The sequence below is a fragment of the Cyanistes caeruleus genome, chromosome Z, assembly GCF_971803275.1.
Source record: "Cyanistes caeruleus chromosome Z, bCyaCae1.hap1.1, whole genome shotgun sequence".
NCBI classification, from domain to species: domain Eukaryota; kingdom Metazoa; phylum Chordata; class Aves; order Passeriformes; family Paridae; genus Cyanistes; species Cyanistes caeruleus.
Window position 1 is genome coordinate 67627295 of NC_141732.1, and position 14961 is coordinate 67642255.

At 43.5% G+C, this 14961-nt stretch overlaps 1 protein-coding gene and 1 long non-coding RNA gene across 3 annotated transcripts; one reads left to right on the plus strand and one right to left on the minus strand.

Moving 5' to 3' along the window:
• Window positions 1-9145: 9145 nt before the first annotated feature.
• LOC111941459 (uncharacterized) lies at window positions 9146-12303 on the minus strand. The gene is made up of 2 exons (XR_015281163.1): window positions 12194-12303; window positions 9146-10905 (listed from the first exon to the last, which is right to left on the minus strand). It is a non-coding gene; the product is annotated as an uncharacterized LOC111941459 (long non-coding RNA).
• Window positions 12304-12401: 98 nt separating this feature from the next.
• Window positions 12402-14694, plus strand: LOC147648537 (uncharacterized). 2 transcript variants are annotated; one of them, XM_086869843.1, is made up of 6 exons: window positions 12402-12567; window positions 12833-12904; window positions 12997-13065; window positions 13714-13845; window positions 14146-14287; window positions 14463-14694. In XM_086869843.1, the coding sequence occupies exons 1-6, from the start codon at window positions 12456-12458 to the stop codon at window positions 14530-14532; spliced, it is 597 nt and encodes a 198-aa protein (XP_086725969.1). In that variant the 5' UTR covers window positions 12402-12455; the 3' UTR covers window positions 14533-14694. The 2 variants fall into 2 exon arrangements, with proteins under 2 accessions (XP_086725969.1, XP_086725970.1); XM_086869844.1 differs by having other exon boundaries at window positions 14466-14694.
• Window positions 14695-14961: the final 267 nt, after the last annotated feature.

Sequence of the window (14961 nt, forward strand, 5' to 3'; positions counted from 1 at the left end):
GAAATCACACCCTGCTAACATACACAACCATGCCATTTTCCAAATCAGCTGGGCCATCAGCTCTTGTGGCCTTGTAATACTCTTGGAAAACTGGTGACCAAGGAATACCCACGCTGTGATCAAGAGCAGGCCTCCCTGGCCCTTGTCCCATTGAAAAATCAGCCCATGTAGGTGTGTCAGCTTCCCCAGAATGATGGAATTAAAATGGACGTCTGGCTGGCAGCAATAGGCTTGCCTGCATGACAGTACTGATTGAACTCTCTCCAATGTCTGTTGCCTCCTGTCAGCCTCCTGGGTCAGGATCCTTGGGGAATCCAACCCCTCTCCCACTTTCAATAAATTGAAAAGGGGAGCTAGGTCTTCAGTGGTAATACTTCAGTGGTAATAGCCAAGGCCTGACCCAATTCAAGGACCCACACAGCTGGTGGAGATCCCTCAAAGTCTAAGGTATGTCATTGATCACCAGCCTCTGTGGCGTGATGGTTTTGTTAGTGGTTTCAAGGCCCAAATACCTCCAAGAAGCTATCTGCTGTACCTCCTCAGAATCCTGCAGCAGCCAGGGTATTGATAGTCATGCCCAGTGCCGATTGCAGCGTTTGGTTACTGGGGGCACACACAAGCACATCATCCATGTAATGTAGGATGATGACCTCTCTCACTTTGGCACAGACCATATTTTGGCAACATACCATTGACAGATGGTCAGGCTGTTCATCACCACTTGCAGCATCACCCACCAGTGGTAGCGCTTCATGGGAGCTTCCCAGTTTACAGAAGGAACTGAGAAGGCAAACTGTGGGGCATCGGCCAGATGTAGGGGAATTTGAAAAATAACATTTTATGTCAATCACAGCCAGATTCCAATTTTGGGGGAACATCGAAGGGGAAGGAATGCCTGGTTGAAGAGACCCCATGTCTTCAATGATTTCATTAATCTTCCACAAATAATGGAGGAGTAGCTGTAGCGTCGGGTGGAGGTGGTCAGGTGGGCTACCTTCCCAAAAGCGCCTCCAGAGAGGAAAGCATCTAGGAAGGCCAAAATCACACTCATGCACACACACACAGACACGCCACAGATAGCTGAATGACAGCAGAGAGCCAGAAGGGGTCTTTGTATAGAGTTCCAGTGGGGTTTATTGCAACCACACACTGAAGGGGTCCAGGAACAAAGACAGGGAGCAATGGAGGGTCCAGAGATATATATGGGCTTGAGGGGGTGGATCTGAGGGTCAGGGTCCAATAGGAACAGGGTAAAATGGTGCATAGGCAGAGACAAGGAGAGGGAGAGACAATGGGATCAGAGGGGCAGAGGATTGCAACAAACTAGGGCTAATGGAGAAACAGGGAAGGGAGAACTTTCTAGGGAGAGGACATGTAAGGTAAAAAGGGGAATGACAGCTCAAGACTAAATGGCTACATATACCTGGAGTAAAGTAAAATGGGGGTGCAAAGAACTACGGGAAAAGCTTTTTCTTACTATCTTTATGTGGGGGAATACCTTCCTTTCATGCTTTGAGTTCATACCTTAGAGGCCTCCTTCCACACCATCACTGCCTTTGGCTCCTGTGCCTCCACAAATCACTACTGTTATAAACAAGGCCTGAGATTTCTTGATGAAAGAGAAGTACTGAGTACTGGGGCAGTTACTAATTCTTCTTTCAATTTCTTTAATTTGTTTTCATCATCGTCATTCCAGGTTACTGGCTCTTCCCCTATAAATTTATCATACAAAAATTTGACCAACTTTGTATGTTCTTCTATCTATAATTTATAATACCCAATTAATCCTAGTAATTTTCTTATATCTGTTTTAGTTTTGGGTGCTGGTAACAGTATTGTTCCCCATATCCAATTAGAGTCTAGTTTTTTATATGCTTTACCAATTAAATGGCCTAAATGTTTTACCTATGTAACTGTAACTGCTTTTTGGATACTTTTAAACCTTCCTCTGCCAGAAAATTCAATAGTTTTAACTGCGGTTTCTTGGACTTACTTTTCTAATTTCTCTGAGATCAATAAGTCATCCACATACTGTAAGACTTGTGTTCCCTTCCGGTGTAAACCCTTCCATCAACTTCTCTAGGGCTTGACCAAACAAATTTGGTGACTCCATAAACCCCTGGGGCAACCTTGTCCACTGTAATTGTTTACCTCCAGTTTCTTCATTCCACCATTCAAAAGCAAACCATTCTCGACTGCTTTCAGCCAAAGGGCAGTACCAAAAGGTATCTTTTAAATCTACCATACTAAACCACTCGTGTTCAAATGATATGTTATTTAGCAAGATCTATGGGTTAGCTACTATGGGATAACGAGTGATTTTTTGCTTATTTACCTCCCTTACATCTTGAATAAGTCTATATGTGCCATCTAGCTTTTTAACTGCCAGTATTGGGGTATTGCATGGGGATATACATGGTTCCAAAATTCCTTCTTCAACCAATTCTTTAATTATTGGTGTTAACCCTTGTCAGCTTTCTGCCGACAAGGGATATTGCATGGCTCTTACTGACAGTGTATTGGGTTTCACGTTAACTTCCACAGGGGGTATATTTAACAGTCCATGATTGCCCTTCTCTTCCCATACCACTGGATTTATTCCTTTTTCATCCCCTTCTCCTAATACCATAATTTTAACCACCATACGTCCTCCCTCAGGTATTATCCCTATTCCTAATTGAACTTGCAAGTCTTGACCTAATAAATTACGTTCCAAATCAGGCATATATAACAAATCAACACACCCTTCTCGAAAATTTCCTCTTAACTGGACCTTTTCTATTACGGATGTTTTAAATGGGTTGTTCTCAGCACCTTTAACTGTACATCTGTGATTACTTAATTCATATCCTTCTGGAATCTCAGTTATGCTTGATCTGTCTGCCCCAGTGTCTACTAAAAAATATTTCTTCTACTAAAAATTCATTGCTCTGAGGGCCTATTTCCAGGTTTACCGGGGGCTCTTTCTGGTGTTCAAATTCTTCCCTCAGAGCATAGAGCCCCTGACACCCCTAATCATCACCTCTTATTATTCTTTCTAAAACATCCTATTCCCTAGCAATCCCCTCTCATCCAGTTGTCACCTTCTACAGAATCGCTGGGTGTGTCCCTTTTCATTACAATAGTAACAGGTTATGTTCACCCATGGTGACCTCCATGCTTTAGTTTCGTTCCTTTATTTTGGTCTCCTCTTTCATCTCCCATTGGTTCCCTTTTCCTATCCTTTGCTGGCTCCTCAGCTGTTCCATCTTTTCCATTTCCAATACTTTCCCTTGCAACTGCCACCATCATCTTCGCTTTGGTCTTTGTCTTTTCCTCCTCTCTCCTCAGATATACTTTTTTGTGCTTCCCTTAATAGTGCATTTTAGACTTTCTCTTGCCAATCATATAGTTTTTCCAGTTTTCTTCTGATGTCCATCCAAGCTCTTGTTACAAATTGAACTTTAACTAATACCTGCCCTTCTGGACTCTCTGGATCTATGCTGAAATATAACTGAAAATTTATTTTTAACCTTTCTAACCAGGTGCTTGGGGTTTCATCCTTTTCTTTGGTTACCAAAGGCCAATTTTGCATTTGTGGTTCTGGGTACAGCTTCCTTTATTCCTTTAATAATTAATGACCTATAGTTCCTCATGTCTCTCCTCCCCTCTTCCTCATTTGGGTCCCAGTCAAGTGGATTATGGGGCATTTTCTCTCACCCCTTGGGCCAGTTCCGTTTTCTCATTCTCAAATCTGCATGCCAGCTGCCCAGATTAATTGATTTTCCTTGGGGAAGAAGAGTACTCCTAAAACTGAATTTAATTCTTCCCAGGTATAAATACTTGGGCCTAGGAATTGATCCAATTGATTAGAAATGCCTATTGCATCTTCCAATAGACCTTTTATTTCTTTCTTGAAGTTTCATTCTTCAGAAGCTGTAAGTGAAATATTTACAAAACCAGTTCCTCCCCAAGTCCCTCCCATAGGTTCTTCCCTTAATGGCAACAACCTCTCAATTTTTTTCCCATTATTTTTGTTCTTTCTTGCCTGTAATCTTGTATTGTAAGCATGACCCTCTAAATCCTCATCCTGTTTTTCTCGTCCACTTACTCCCATGGTTTTACAACAACAATTTTCTCCTACTCTCGGTGGATCCAATAACACTGAATCTTTTAATTTTGTTTCCTTTCTATTCTGTACTTCTAAGGTACCATTTACAGATTGGGATATATGAGGAAAATATGAAAGAATATGCTGGAATGTATTTGGGGCCAATATGAGCCTTGGTATATTTTGAGAGGTGGGCTGCAGGTTTGAGGAACCAGGTGCAGCTACTAGAGTAGTTGAAGGTTGTGTGAGGGAAACACACACAAAAAAATTTGAAGTTTTGGTGTGGGTTCCATGAAGAAGGGATTTAAGGGAGCCAAAGATGAAATATCCTTTGTGGGGAAAACAGAATGAGTAGACTCTACAGGTGCGGGTATGGGTGGATGTAGTGGTGTAGTAAAGAGCTGGGGTTGAAAAGGATATTTTGGTAAAGATATCAGTTGGGTCTGGGGTGCTATAGGTTCCAAAGGGAGGGGAAAAGGGTGTGGTGTTAAGGGAACGGAGGGAGAATTAAAGCTGGTAGCAGTTGTGTTTTCTAAAGGGGTGAGTATTGGGGTTCAGATATAATTTGGGATGGAACAGAGCAAGCAGGCTAGGATGCAGGTTGGGATTGAGTTGCTGAAGGTGGGGGAGGAGAGTGTACTATAGGTATAGCTGGAGAAGGTGGTGAAGGAAGCTGATCCAAAGGATCCCATTTTTCTCCTTAATAGATTTTTCTCCTTTACACTCATCTTGTTCCTGAGACACCTTAAACAACTTCACTTATTTTTTCCCATTCCTATTTTCTCTAACCAACGTGCCGCATATTTTATTTCTTCTTCCCCTTGAGTTATCTTTAAATCAATATGCTTGTTCAGTGCCAGGTACATCCATTCTTCTTTAGACCCATACCATAGCCAATATATAGGGCCTTCTGTGATACTTTCTTTTGGACAAATCTGTAGACAATATTCAATCATTTTATTTTATCCAGACTGTTTAAAGTGGTGTCCCTATCCCATCAATCTACCATCTCTCCCAAGGGACTATTTGGAGGGATATCTTTTGACAGAGTCTTTCTTCTTTCTGACCTGCCCATTAGTTTACTACCACACTATTCCATGGCCCAGCTACTCAGATAATTGACTGCTTCACGAGAAGAGGGAAAAAATAAATGTTAGCTGGTAAATATAAAGGTGTTAAAACTTTTAATGTAAAATGGCATACCCTTAAATGATGATAGCTTGGGAAAAATAAAGATAACTAGAAGGAAGCATGGGAAAAACAAAAATGGCATGATTGACATGGTACCCGATTTTTTCTCCAGCCAGCTCCCGGCACCGAGCCAAGAATGGGCTGCTCCTGGAAAGCAGGGCAGCTTAGGGCTTATGCTCCACGGCACTGGCTGTAGAGCGTTGAGGGCAGGAGCAAGGATGAGGGAGAGGTCTTCCATGTGGCTTCCAAAAGGGATTTATTCTCTTGAAGGTTCCAGGGAAGAAACATGAAAGATATGGGGGTACAGCAACTTATGTATGGGGGAGGAGCAAGGGGAGTGTACAACAGTGAAGACTTAGGGGAGGAGCACAAGGCGGGATTACATAATATATAAACAAATGGTGAAAAAAAGGGGAGGAGCGTGGGGCACATGGGCCAATGGAGCTTGGAGGAATAGGGGAATTCCAAAGGGGACAGTCCAGGCAGGGGTTGACACAAGGGAGACAATTGACAGCTCAATGGGAGCGGAACGGGGAACATTCGGGAACAAGGGGCAGGTATCAGGGTGGATTGACAACTGGGGTAGGAGGGCACAACTGGAACCAAAGTATAAACATGGGGTGGGGGGGGGACAAATTAACAATAAAGAATGCAATTGAACCAAATATAATGAACAACAGTGCACCACAACATAAGATGGTGGAAGTGTAGCAAAAAATGACAGATTCTAAAAAATAATATGGCGGATTTTTAAATAAGATGGTAGAATAAGGGAAAAATAGTGTGGGAAAAAACAGACATGGCAGAAAGGAGTGTAAAACAAAGAAAGATGGCTTAATTTATAAATTAAAATGAAGTAGTTTATAAAATAATATGGCTGAGTTTATAAAGTAAGATGGCGGAATAAAGGAGAGTTAGCGTGGGAAAAACGGAAATAGCAGAAAGGAAGTGTAAAACAAAGATGGCTTAATTCATAAATTAAGGTGATGGATTCTATAAAATAATATGGCGGGGTTTATAGAATAAGATGGCGAAATAAGGAAAGATGGCATGGGAAAAACAGAAATGGCAGAAAGGGTGCATGGGAAAAGTAAAGATGGCTAAAAAAGACGAAACACGGGAAAAAATAAAGATGGCAGAACTTAGGAAACAAAATGGCAGAATCCCTAAAGTGAGACTGCAGAGTATACAGAATAAGATGGTGAATTAAGAAAATAAAGATAACGTAGGAGAAATGGATTGGAGATGACAGATTTTTAGATACAACATTTGTGGGGAAATATAATGAAAAGGACAGGTTTTAGCTGGAATTAATAATAATGGACTTTCTTCCTCAAAGAAGGATTTAATCTCTTACAAAATGGCTGCCACTCTTCACTCTATTTTCCCCAAGATGGCGCCTTCCACAACGGAGAGCTTACAAAACAGCAGACTCCTCCGTCTCTGTCCTGAGGAGTGGTCTGGGGACTCTTGGCTAACTCTTACCCCAGAACCTCACTCCTCAGGTGCCCACGATTTCTAAACCAGTGACAACCAAATATGAGAACGGCTGACCTTTATTGATAATAAGCAACCCCATAAGAATAAATATATAATTAAAAATCTCACTAAAGGATAATTTAATTAATCAAGATTAATTAATAAGCAAATAAACTAATAACAAACCAAATCTTTTCATTGCTGGCAAGCAACTCAATTTAATAACTCAATGTATCAATCACTAATAAAATAATTCCTAAAGGACAATATAGTTGATAGATCTTAGGAAACAAGAGGTTAAACCAATAACAAATTAAACTTTAACTGATGACACACAACTCAATGTATCAAACCCCAGTAAACAAGCAATTCAATAAAAATTGAATGGTCAACTTGATAAACAAATGAACTAAGTATTTGGTATTAATTAATTACTTTAACAGTAGGTAAATAGCTTACAAGTCAGTGAAAGCATAAACTTAAAGTTATTTAATCTTTAATTTAATGGATTAATTCCCTATCCAGACAGGTTCTAAACCATTCCTCCCAATCCTAATGACTGGGAAGACCCTCTCACAGCTGGTGGCTCCTCCCTATAAGCCCCTTTTTGGGCTCCTAGACTGGGGAAGTGGATCTCCCCCTACGAACTCCCTTGGGGTTTCTAATTCGGGCCTTTGGAGTCACCTTGCCGTAGGGTATGAGCGTTCCCCCTACAAATCCCTTAGGTTTCTAGTTCAGGGAAGTGTTCCTATGAAAACTTCCCCTATGAACCCTGTGGATTTCTAACTTGTGGGCCCCTACCTTTCCCCTAGAGTAGATACCCTCCCCCTGTCAAAAAGAGGGGCACTCACCTATCTGAGGGCCCCCTTTTTCTTTGGTGGTCCCCAGGTAGGTGTCTTTTCTTCCTACTCTAGAATCCTAGTTCCCCAGACAGTGGACTTGATATAATCTGTTTCTGAGGAACCACCCTCCAGGTATAATTCAGCCTCCCCCTACAAATTCCCTGGACTCCTAGTTCAGGGAAGGACATAAAAAGGCTTCCCTATGAGTCCCTTGGATTTCTAACTCAGAGATAAGGCTGGACCCACCCCTTGGAGCCTCTCTTTTGGGAGGAGCAGGAGCTTTAGTGAGTAAGGACAGCTGGAGAGAGTATACTCCCCATCTCCCCCTCCCTGGGGTTCCCTAGGGTGCACACAGAGTTACCTTTCACTTCCCTGTTCCCATCTGACCCTCTTGTGGGAGTCTGAAAACTCAGTACTAAGGGGTCCACACTTGCTTCAGGAGTCTGTACTAACAGCCTCCATCTCACACTCACTCACTTCACACCCCCCTTTTACCTTAAACCCCACTTCTGACACTTACCAGCATATCGGGAGCCTCACTCTCAGAGAATCCTTAAACTACGGGTTGTAGTATTGTAGTATTGTCCGCAGCCCCGGGTATAGCCAGCAAATCCGACGACGATCCTGACATAGTCCAAGATCAGGCAGCAAATAAAAAAGCTGGATGCGTGACCCCAGTCTTGCCTTACGCTGGGACCACTTTAGGGTGCTGGCTATCCCACACGAGACCCCAGAATTGTTTAGAAGGAGACCTGAGACTTCTGATGAAAGAGTAAAGTCCAGCTTGTTCATTAAAAATGCGGCCGAAGAGAGACCAAGCTAAGCTTGCGTGCCCCACGCTGCAAGCCCAGTAACTTAAAGGTCCCAAGAGGAAAAAAAAAAAAACAACATAAAACCCCTGATTGCATTAGCCAGCTTAATTTATACCCTTCCCCTAGTCCTTGATTGGTCTGGTTTTGAATCTTCTTCAGGATTGGTCTCTTTCCCAGGTCTTGATTGGTATCTAATGGCATTCATCCTGGTCCAACCATTTTCTCAATGCGTTGTGCGATTGGTGGATGCTTCTTCCAATCATTGCTCAAGGTAGTGACATGACTTTTATTACCTCACATTCCTGAATGTTCTTTTCTTCTACTATACCAAGCCCCCACAACCCCCGATATTCCTTGCTAACCCACCATATTCAAACCACTGAACCCCAACCCAGTCTCAACCCAAATAAGCAATAAACATTAATATTTACCATCAACTTGACAACCTTACATTATAATCAGACATAATTAACATTTATTTCTTACAACTTTTGTATCATGTAATATCAACCTCAATTAACACTTAAGTAATAACAGCTTTAATTAACTTCTCAAACTTAGTAAAGGTTACTTATAACAGTTTCCCAAAGGGTTTATTCTCAGGAAGGGTCCAGGTACAATAGACGCTAAACAAAACTGTGCAGGGATTTAAATGCATAGGAGGTCTCGGGGGGAGGGTAAAATTTTCAACCAATAAGGTGTACACTGGGGAGGATCACAGGATGGAATGAACAGCTCACAAACCAGAAAGACAACACAAGGGGAGGGAACAATTAAAACAAATCAATGAGACACCAAGTATTAGGGGATTTCCAGAACAGGGGGTGGGCACAAAAGGAGGACTTCACAGGAGACTTTCTAGAATAAGGGGCTGGTATAAGGGAGAATTGACAGGTGGTGGGAGGAGAAAGAGATGGATCTAGGGTAAGATAGACATCTAGGGTAAGAATGTATAACTTAACAACACAGAGGGGAACAGAACAAACCATTTGTAAACAAAATACAGACAACAGGGTCATGGGAGCCTCCCATGGTGAAAGGGTCCCGGCAGTGAAAGTCTCTGGCACCATGAGTGTGGACCCCAGAGCACCTCCTGAATGGTCACACTGGGATGTTTCCACAGTATTTTGCCAGTTTGCTTGGGTGCCTTACAGATTACTCTTGGAATCTACTGCTCAGGTTAAGTCTTAGTTTTGTTGTAATTGCTGTTCATGACAGATGTTTCTGTACAAGTAGTTGGTGTGAAAAAACCAGTCATGGATAATGCATTCTTCACTATGAGTCTTTAAGTTTCTCTGGAGGTATACTCTGGAAGATGAGACATTTGTATTATGTAGCACATACAGCAGTGGTATCTTTGCCCATTCACTGACTTTTGTAGTTCTTCCCCCACTTAGAAAAGGCATTCCCAAAACTTTTCCTATTTTTTTCTGTATGGTAATCAAAGTGAAGGTCTGGACTGGGGAAATGCAAGAGTATAGGCCAATATACGTCAAGACTTTCTGGATAGCTAATGACACAGCGTAGGACTGGATTTCATATAATTGAAATATTTTTTATGCACTTGTGATACTGAGGAGTTCTAAGTAGTTAAAAGTATCTAAGGACACCTTTTCCTCAAGTGTTTTGTCAGCTGCTTGATAGGCATCTAACAGCACTTGGTAGGATGATGCTTCATTTTTCCTGAGTGAAGAAGAGCCACCTCCTTGTACATGTTTTGGATGGAACAAAACCAACCGGTTTTTATAGTTTACATTTGGTTTGTGCTTTGTGTTTTCTCGTTAAACACACCCCACCCTCTAAACAGTTCTACCTGACCTGAAAATATGGGAGGAGAAGGCAAGTCTGACCAGTTAAAAGATTTGAAATAGTTCATGAGCTGTGAGTCCTTCATAGTCTGCCAGTTTTTAAATAGCTTCTGGGGAGCCACTTAAAAAGCAATTTACCATATTGCAGATGGCACACCCTATCTGATTCGCCTGTGACTGGTAGCTGGCATACTGTAGGTGCTGCAGGCACCAAATCTCAGTAACAAATTAGTTATCTGATTCTTTTCCCATTCCATTTTATCCAGCCCTCATTTTTTCTCTCTTTTCTAATAATGTCCTTATTTCTAACAAGAGTTCCTTCTGTCAGCAAACTGAGAACCTCAGCTTCTGGGCCAAATTTCTGCCACCTTACCTAGAAAAGAAAATGTAACAAAATGAAACCACTGTCAGACTCTTACATAAGATTGAGTACAGACAAATATATATAAAACCACTGTGGCTTCCTATTTTATGAAGTAAATAGGCCACATCAGAACAGACTATTTTCCATGAAGGTCTGCAAAACTGCATTCAGGTAACAGGAATGAAAATATTCCTCTGAGTTGAAGTTCAAGTTGAATAGCATCTTCATAAAGGGGCTGCTTATTGTTGCAACCAGGTTAGGCAAATGCTTTCTTATGGCTGAAGAAAACCTGAAAATCATTGCAGCTCGCTGTACATACCTGAAAACAATGAAGAAAACAGCCTGATTAGGCAGTGTGCTGGATAGTATCACAATACCAGGCATGAATGATGACTTAGGCTCTTTCCCACAGTATTCAAAGCCCTGCAAGCTAACTTACTACTTGCAAACACAAAGACATGGCACTAAGACTCAGGCTTTATTTCCGATTACACAAGAGCTCCAGGTTGCTCAGCACCTTGCAGAACTGAGGTCTTTAGAAGAGGTGAAGCCCTGAAGCCATTGCAGGTGAGAAATTAGGAGAAGATGGCAATAAAAAGAGCATTTAATTTTGCTATGCTAACTCCCTTTGTTACCAAGAAACAGTTCTCAAATACAACGTTTGCCTTGTTTGCCTTAATTTTGTTCTTGACCATCTAATTCTTAAAGAACTCTTCTCAGTTTCCGTCTGTGGAAAGCAACACCTGCCACAATGCTGATAGACAAAAATAGTACCAAAGAAAGACACTTGCAGTTGGGTTTTTTAATGCAGCCTTCATACGGTGTTGTAGCGTCAGACGTTTTCCTTTCCGGCCATCTCCTGGCACTGTGACAAGAGTGGGCTGCCCCCAGAGAGCCAGACAATCCAGAGGACAGCTTGTGGGAAAATGTGGGCTAGGGCACAATGCCCTACAGCTCAAGGTAGTATGGGGTGCACCAAGGATTAGGGTAAAAGAAAGAGAGGGTCTTCGGTATGAAATACAGAGAGTTTATTCTTAGGGGGGTCAGGGACCAAAGAAGCCAAAACACAGAGGTACAGCAGCTTATACGCAGTAGAGGATAAAAGGGAGGGTACGAAACTTCAACTAACTGGGGAACCTTAGGGGAGGAGTGTGAGGTGGGGTCTTGGAAGCCACAAACCAATAGGGTTACACTGGAGAGGGAGAAACTTTTATTACCCAATAGGGTTTCCAGCATTTGGAGGTTGACAGGGAGGTTTCTAGAATGAAGAGTATGTATCAGGTGGGACTGACAGGGATGGGCCTGGAATAAGGAGTTGGGTTACAATGATGGGCAGTTGGGAACTTAGGGTGATTGGTCAAGGGACAGACTGGCACAGAATTTTCTGGAAAATAGGGAAGGGTCTTGAGGTGAGTGACATTAAGGAAAGGGGGAGATAACCTGGGGTAGAACCATTCCCCTTTGGCGGGGCAAGTAACTGGGACAAACCGTATGTAAAACTTACATTAACAAAATGCACCACCACAATATGGGGCTTTTGATAGGGATTCCTGGGGGGCAAGATAAGAACATTACATTCCTATTAACAGTGCTGCCTCCCAAAATACCTGCACCATTCTCTACTTGTGCTCCATATAGGCCTGTCCAGAATGAGGGAATTGAATAGAGGTGAGGTCCAGGAGTTGACAGCCAATATGGGCATACATTGGGGAGCACTGGCAGAGGACTAAGGATCAGATGTTGAGCTGAGTTAAAAGATTCCATCTCGTTATGAGATCACAGAGCCCCGTTTGATGTGAGGTTCCAGAGCCCCACTCTGCTCTTTAATGCAACTCTGGGCAACACTGCAGCAGTGACAGTGGAGGCAGAATGTTACAAGCAGACAGGGTCATGGTCCTGACCCACTACCTCCTGCTCCTCTTTCTCCTGGCCCTGCAAGCTCAGAACACCCAGAGTACTCAAATACCTGAGCAGGGAGCAGGTAGGCAGGCAGGGGCCAGCACACAGCCCTGGCTGGCAGCAGTGGGGCCAGGACTGGGGCTTGGCTGAGCCAGGAAGCCACTACAGTGTGGGAAGTTCATGTGCAAGCTGCAGCTGTGTTCCAAGGGCAGCCAGACCTCCCTGCAGCTGTGAGAATGCAGGCCTGTCTGTGTGTGCCCTGTCAGCACCTTCCACATTCAGGTCTTGAGGTGTGACCATGAGGGCAGTGCATCTGATGGTAACTTCTTGTGAGTGTTTACTTCTAGTTGAGGACAGAAAGGATTCACCTCCAACTCCTGAAGTAGATTCCATGCTGATTCCAAGCTGGTATCTCAAACGTGAGCAGTCAGTTGAATAAGCACTCCTTTTCCTTGTGCTATTCATGAAAAATGGACCTTTGTCTCTAAATGTTCTTTTATAAATCTAATAGGGAGGGATTACCAGAAGATACCTGTGGTTCCAAGAGGGCTTCTAAGAGCATTGGTGAAATCTGCATCTGGTTAGTATATCCCACTCAGTTAAACCTGGGACCTGGGAAGCTGAGCTTCTGCTTTCTTTATGGCAGTGCTGTATCCTGGACAGCCAGAAGCGCTCAGTCAGAGTTTTGCTGCAGGGACACTCCATTTCACACCTCCTAGTGTGAGCCATAGAGATGGCTGAGCACAGTGTCTGCTCTCAGTTGTGGTTCCAGATGATTACCAGGGGCACCTCCTGCTACTGCTGCTGCTGCAGTTGTACCATTACTGGCCAGAGCTGCTGTGTGCAGACACTGGCATCCAGATGTTGGGAAAAGGCCTGTGCTGAATTTGTGTTTGCCTCACACTTAGCACAGTACTGAGACAGATCTGGCATCGCACAGAATGGATGCCATATCCAAAACAAAGAGGCAGGGATGGGTTGAAGCTGCACCTCAAGCACGAGGCTTTAGTTGAAGAAATTCCTTGTGTGTGTCATTCAGTTAGCCGAGTCTTGGGTGGTTTGGGTCTGCATTTCTTGCTGTATTGCAGTAAACCCGGTTGTGGATTCCTCTTGTCTTTGGGGACAGCGGGCTCCTCACTGCCACTTATCAAATTGCCCAGGCCATGGTACCATGCTCTTGGTAAGGGACAATGACTTTTATTTAAAGTGTTCCATGTTCTTTCTAAAGAGACAGATCATGAGATGGTGGAGAAGGAGACCTTTCCCTTGAGAGAAAATAACACCATGCCAAGCACAGATGAAGAAAAAGAAGCAGTAACAGATACCAGCACACTTGCTCATCATGAGAGACATTCAGGAAGTGAGTGCTTGGGAGATGTTTGCTTAGGGAAATAGGATCATTTCTGCTGTATCCCAGCAGTGCTCTCCATGGATGAATTGCAGGTGCCCAGCACACAGTCCTGGCCTGCAGCCCGGAGGAAAAGATAGGGGCAGTGCTGCTCCCTGATACACACTGGGCTCTTCTCTTAGAGAACTTTATGGGATCTCCCTTGATCCCTGGTGCTGAGACAAGAATCCTTGGGCATCTGAAGCACACTGTGAGATTATCCCTAGTGCAGAGTACAAACATTGTCTCTTGCATTGTCTTTTCTCCTTCCAGGGTCAGCTACTGTGCAAAAAGCTGAGACTGCTGGACTCTGTGAGCTGAGCAAGAACTATATCCTAGGGACAGCAGCAGCCTTGGCTGTGCTGCTGCTTGGCATACGGATTGGTGTCATGTCATATTGGCTGAGCAGACACACGTGAGTGGGCTTTCCCTTTAGTAATGTATCCTTTCTGTGGGTAATAATATATTTATGCTATGCTAGAGTGCCAAGGCAGCTCCTAGCGGTGCTCTATGGAAACCTCTTTAATTGTGCAATCCTTTAATTGTGCTTTTAATTCTTATCTGTGAGGAGTCTTCTCTAACCTTTGCAGCAGTGCTCACCCAGCTGTACAAGTACCTTGGCACAGACCCCTCACCTCCACCCATCGCTCCCATGGCTGACAGTGCCTCTTCAGGCGACCACTGGATTTTCCTGGACTCACCTCAGCCCACATCATCCTGATGTCACTACTGCCAGTACCAGCAGTAATACTTAACGTTACTAGAAAATAGTAATTATTTCAGTGGTAATATATAAATAACCTTAATTCCAAAAGCAATAAATTCTTGCCTGTTGTGGCTGTTTCTGTTGGGGTAGGAGGCACAGAGCTGGGAGCAGGGCTGGAGCTGTGAGACGAGCTGTGAGGGGTATGCACTGCAGTGCGGGACTTGACTGTGCCAGCCTCAGCCTGCTTTCCTAGGCTGTCAAGGCTTTCCTGCACCAGAACAGGGATATGCTGGTGAGATGTGCAAAGGCTTGTCCATGAGCACAGTTATGATGCTGCCTGAAGGACTGCCCCATGCGCGATCTCCCCTAGTCCTTTTCACAAT

Coding starts and splice junctions, on each gene's coding strand:
- LOC147648537 (XM_086869843.1), top strand. CDS start 12,456: ATGTTACAAGCAGACAGGGTCATGGTCCTGACCCACTACCTCCTGCTC. Junction 12,568..12,832: donor AATACCTGAGCAGGGAGCAG/GTAGGCAGGCAG, acceptor GTTTACTTCTAG/TTGAGGACAGAAAGGATTCA. Junction 12,905..12,996: donor TCCAAGCTGGTATCTCAAAC/GTGAGCAGTCAG, acceptor TAAATCTAATAG/GGAGGGATTACCAGAAGATA.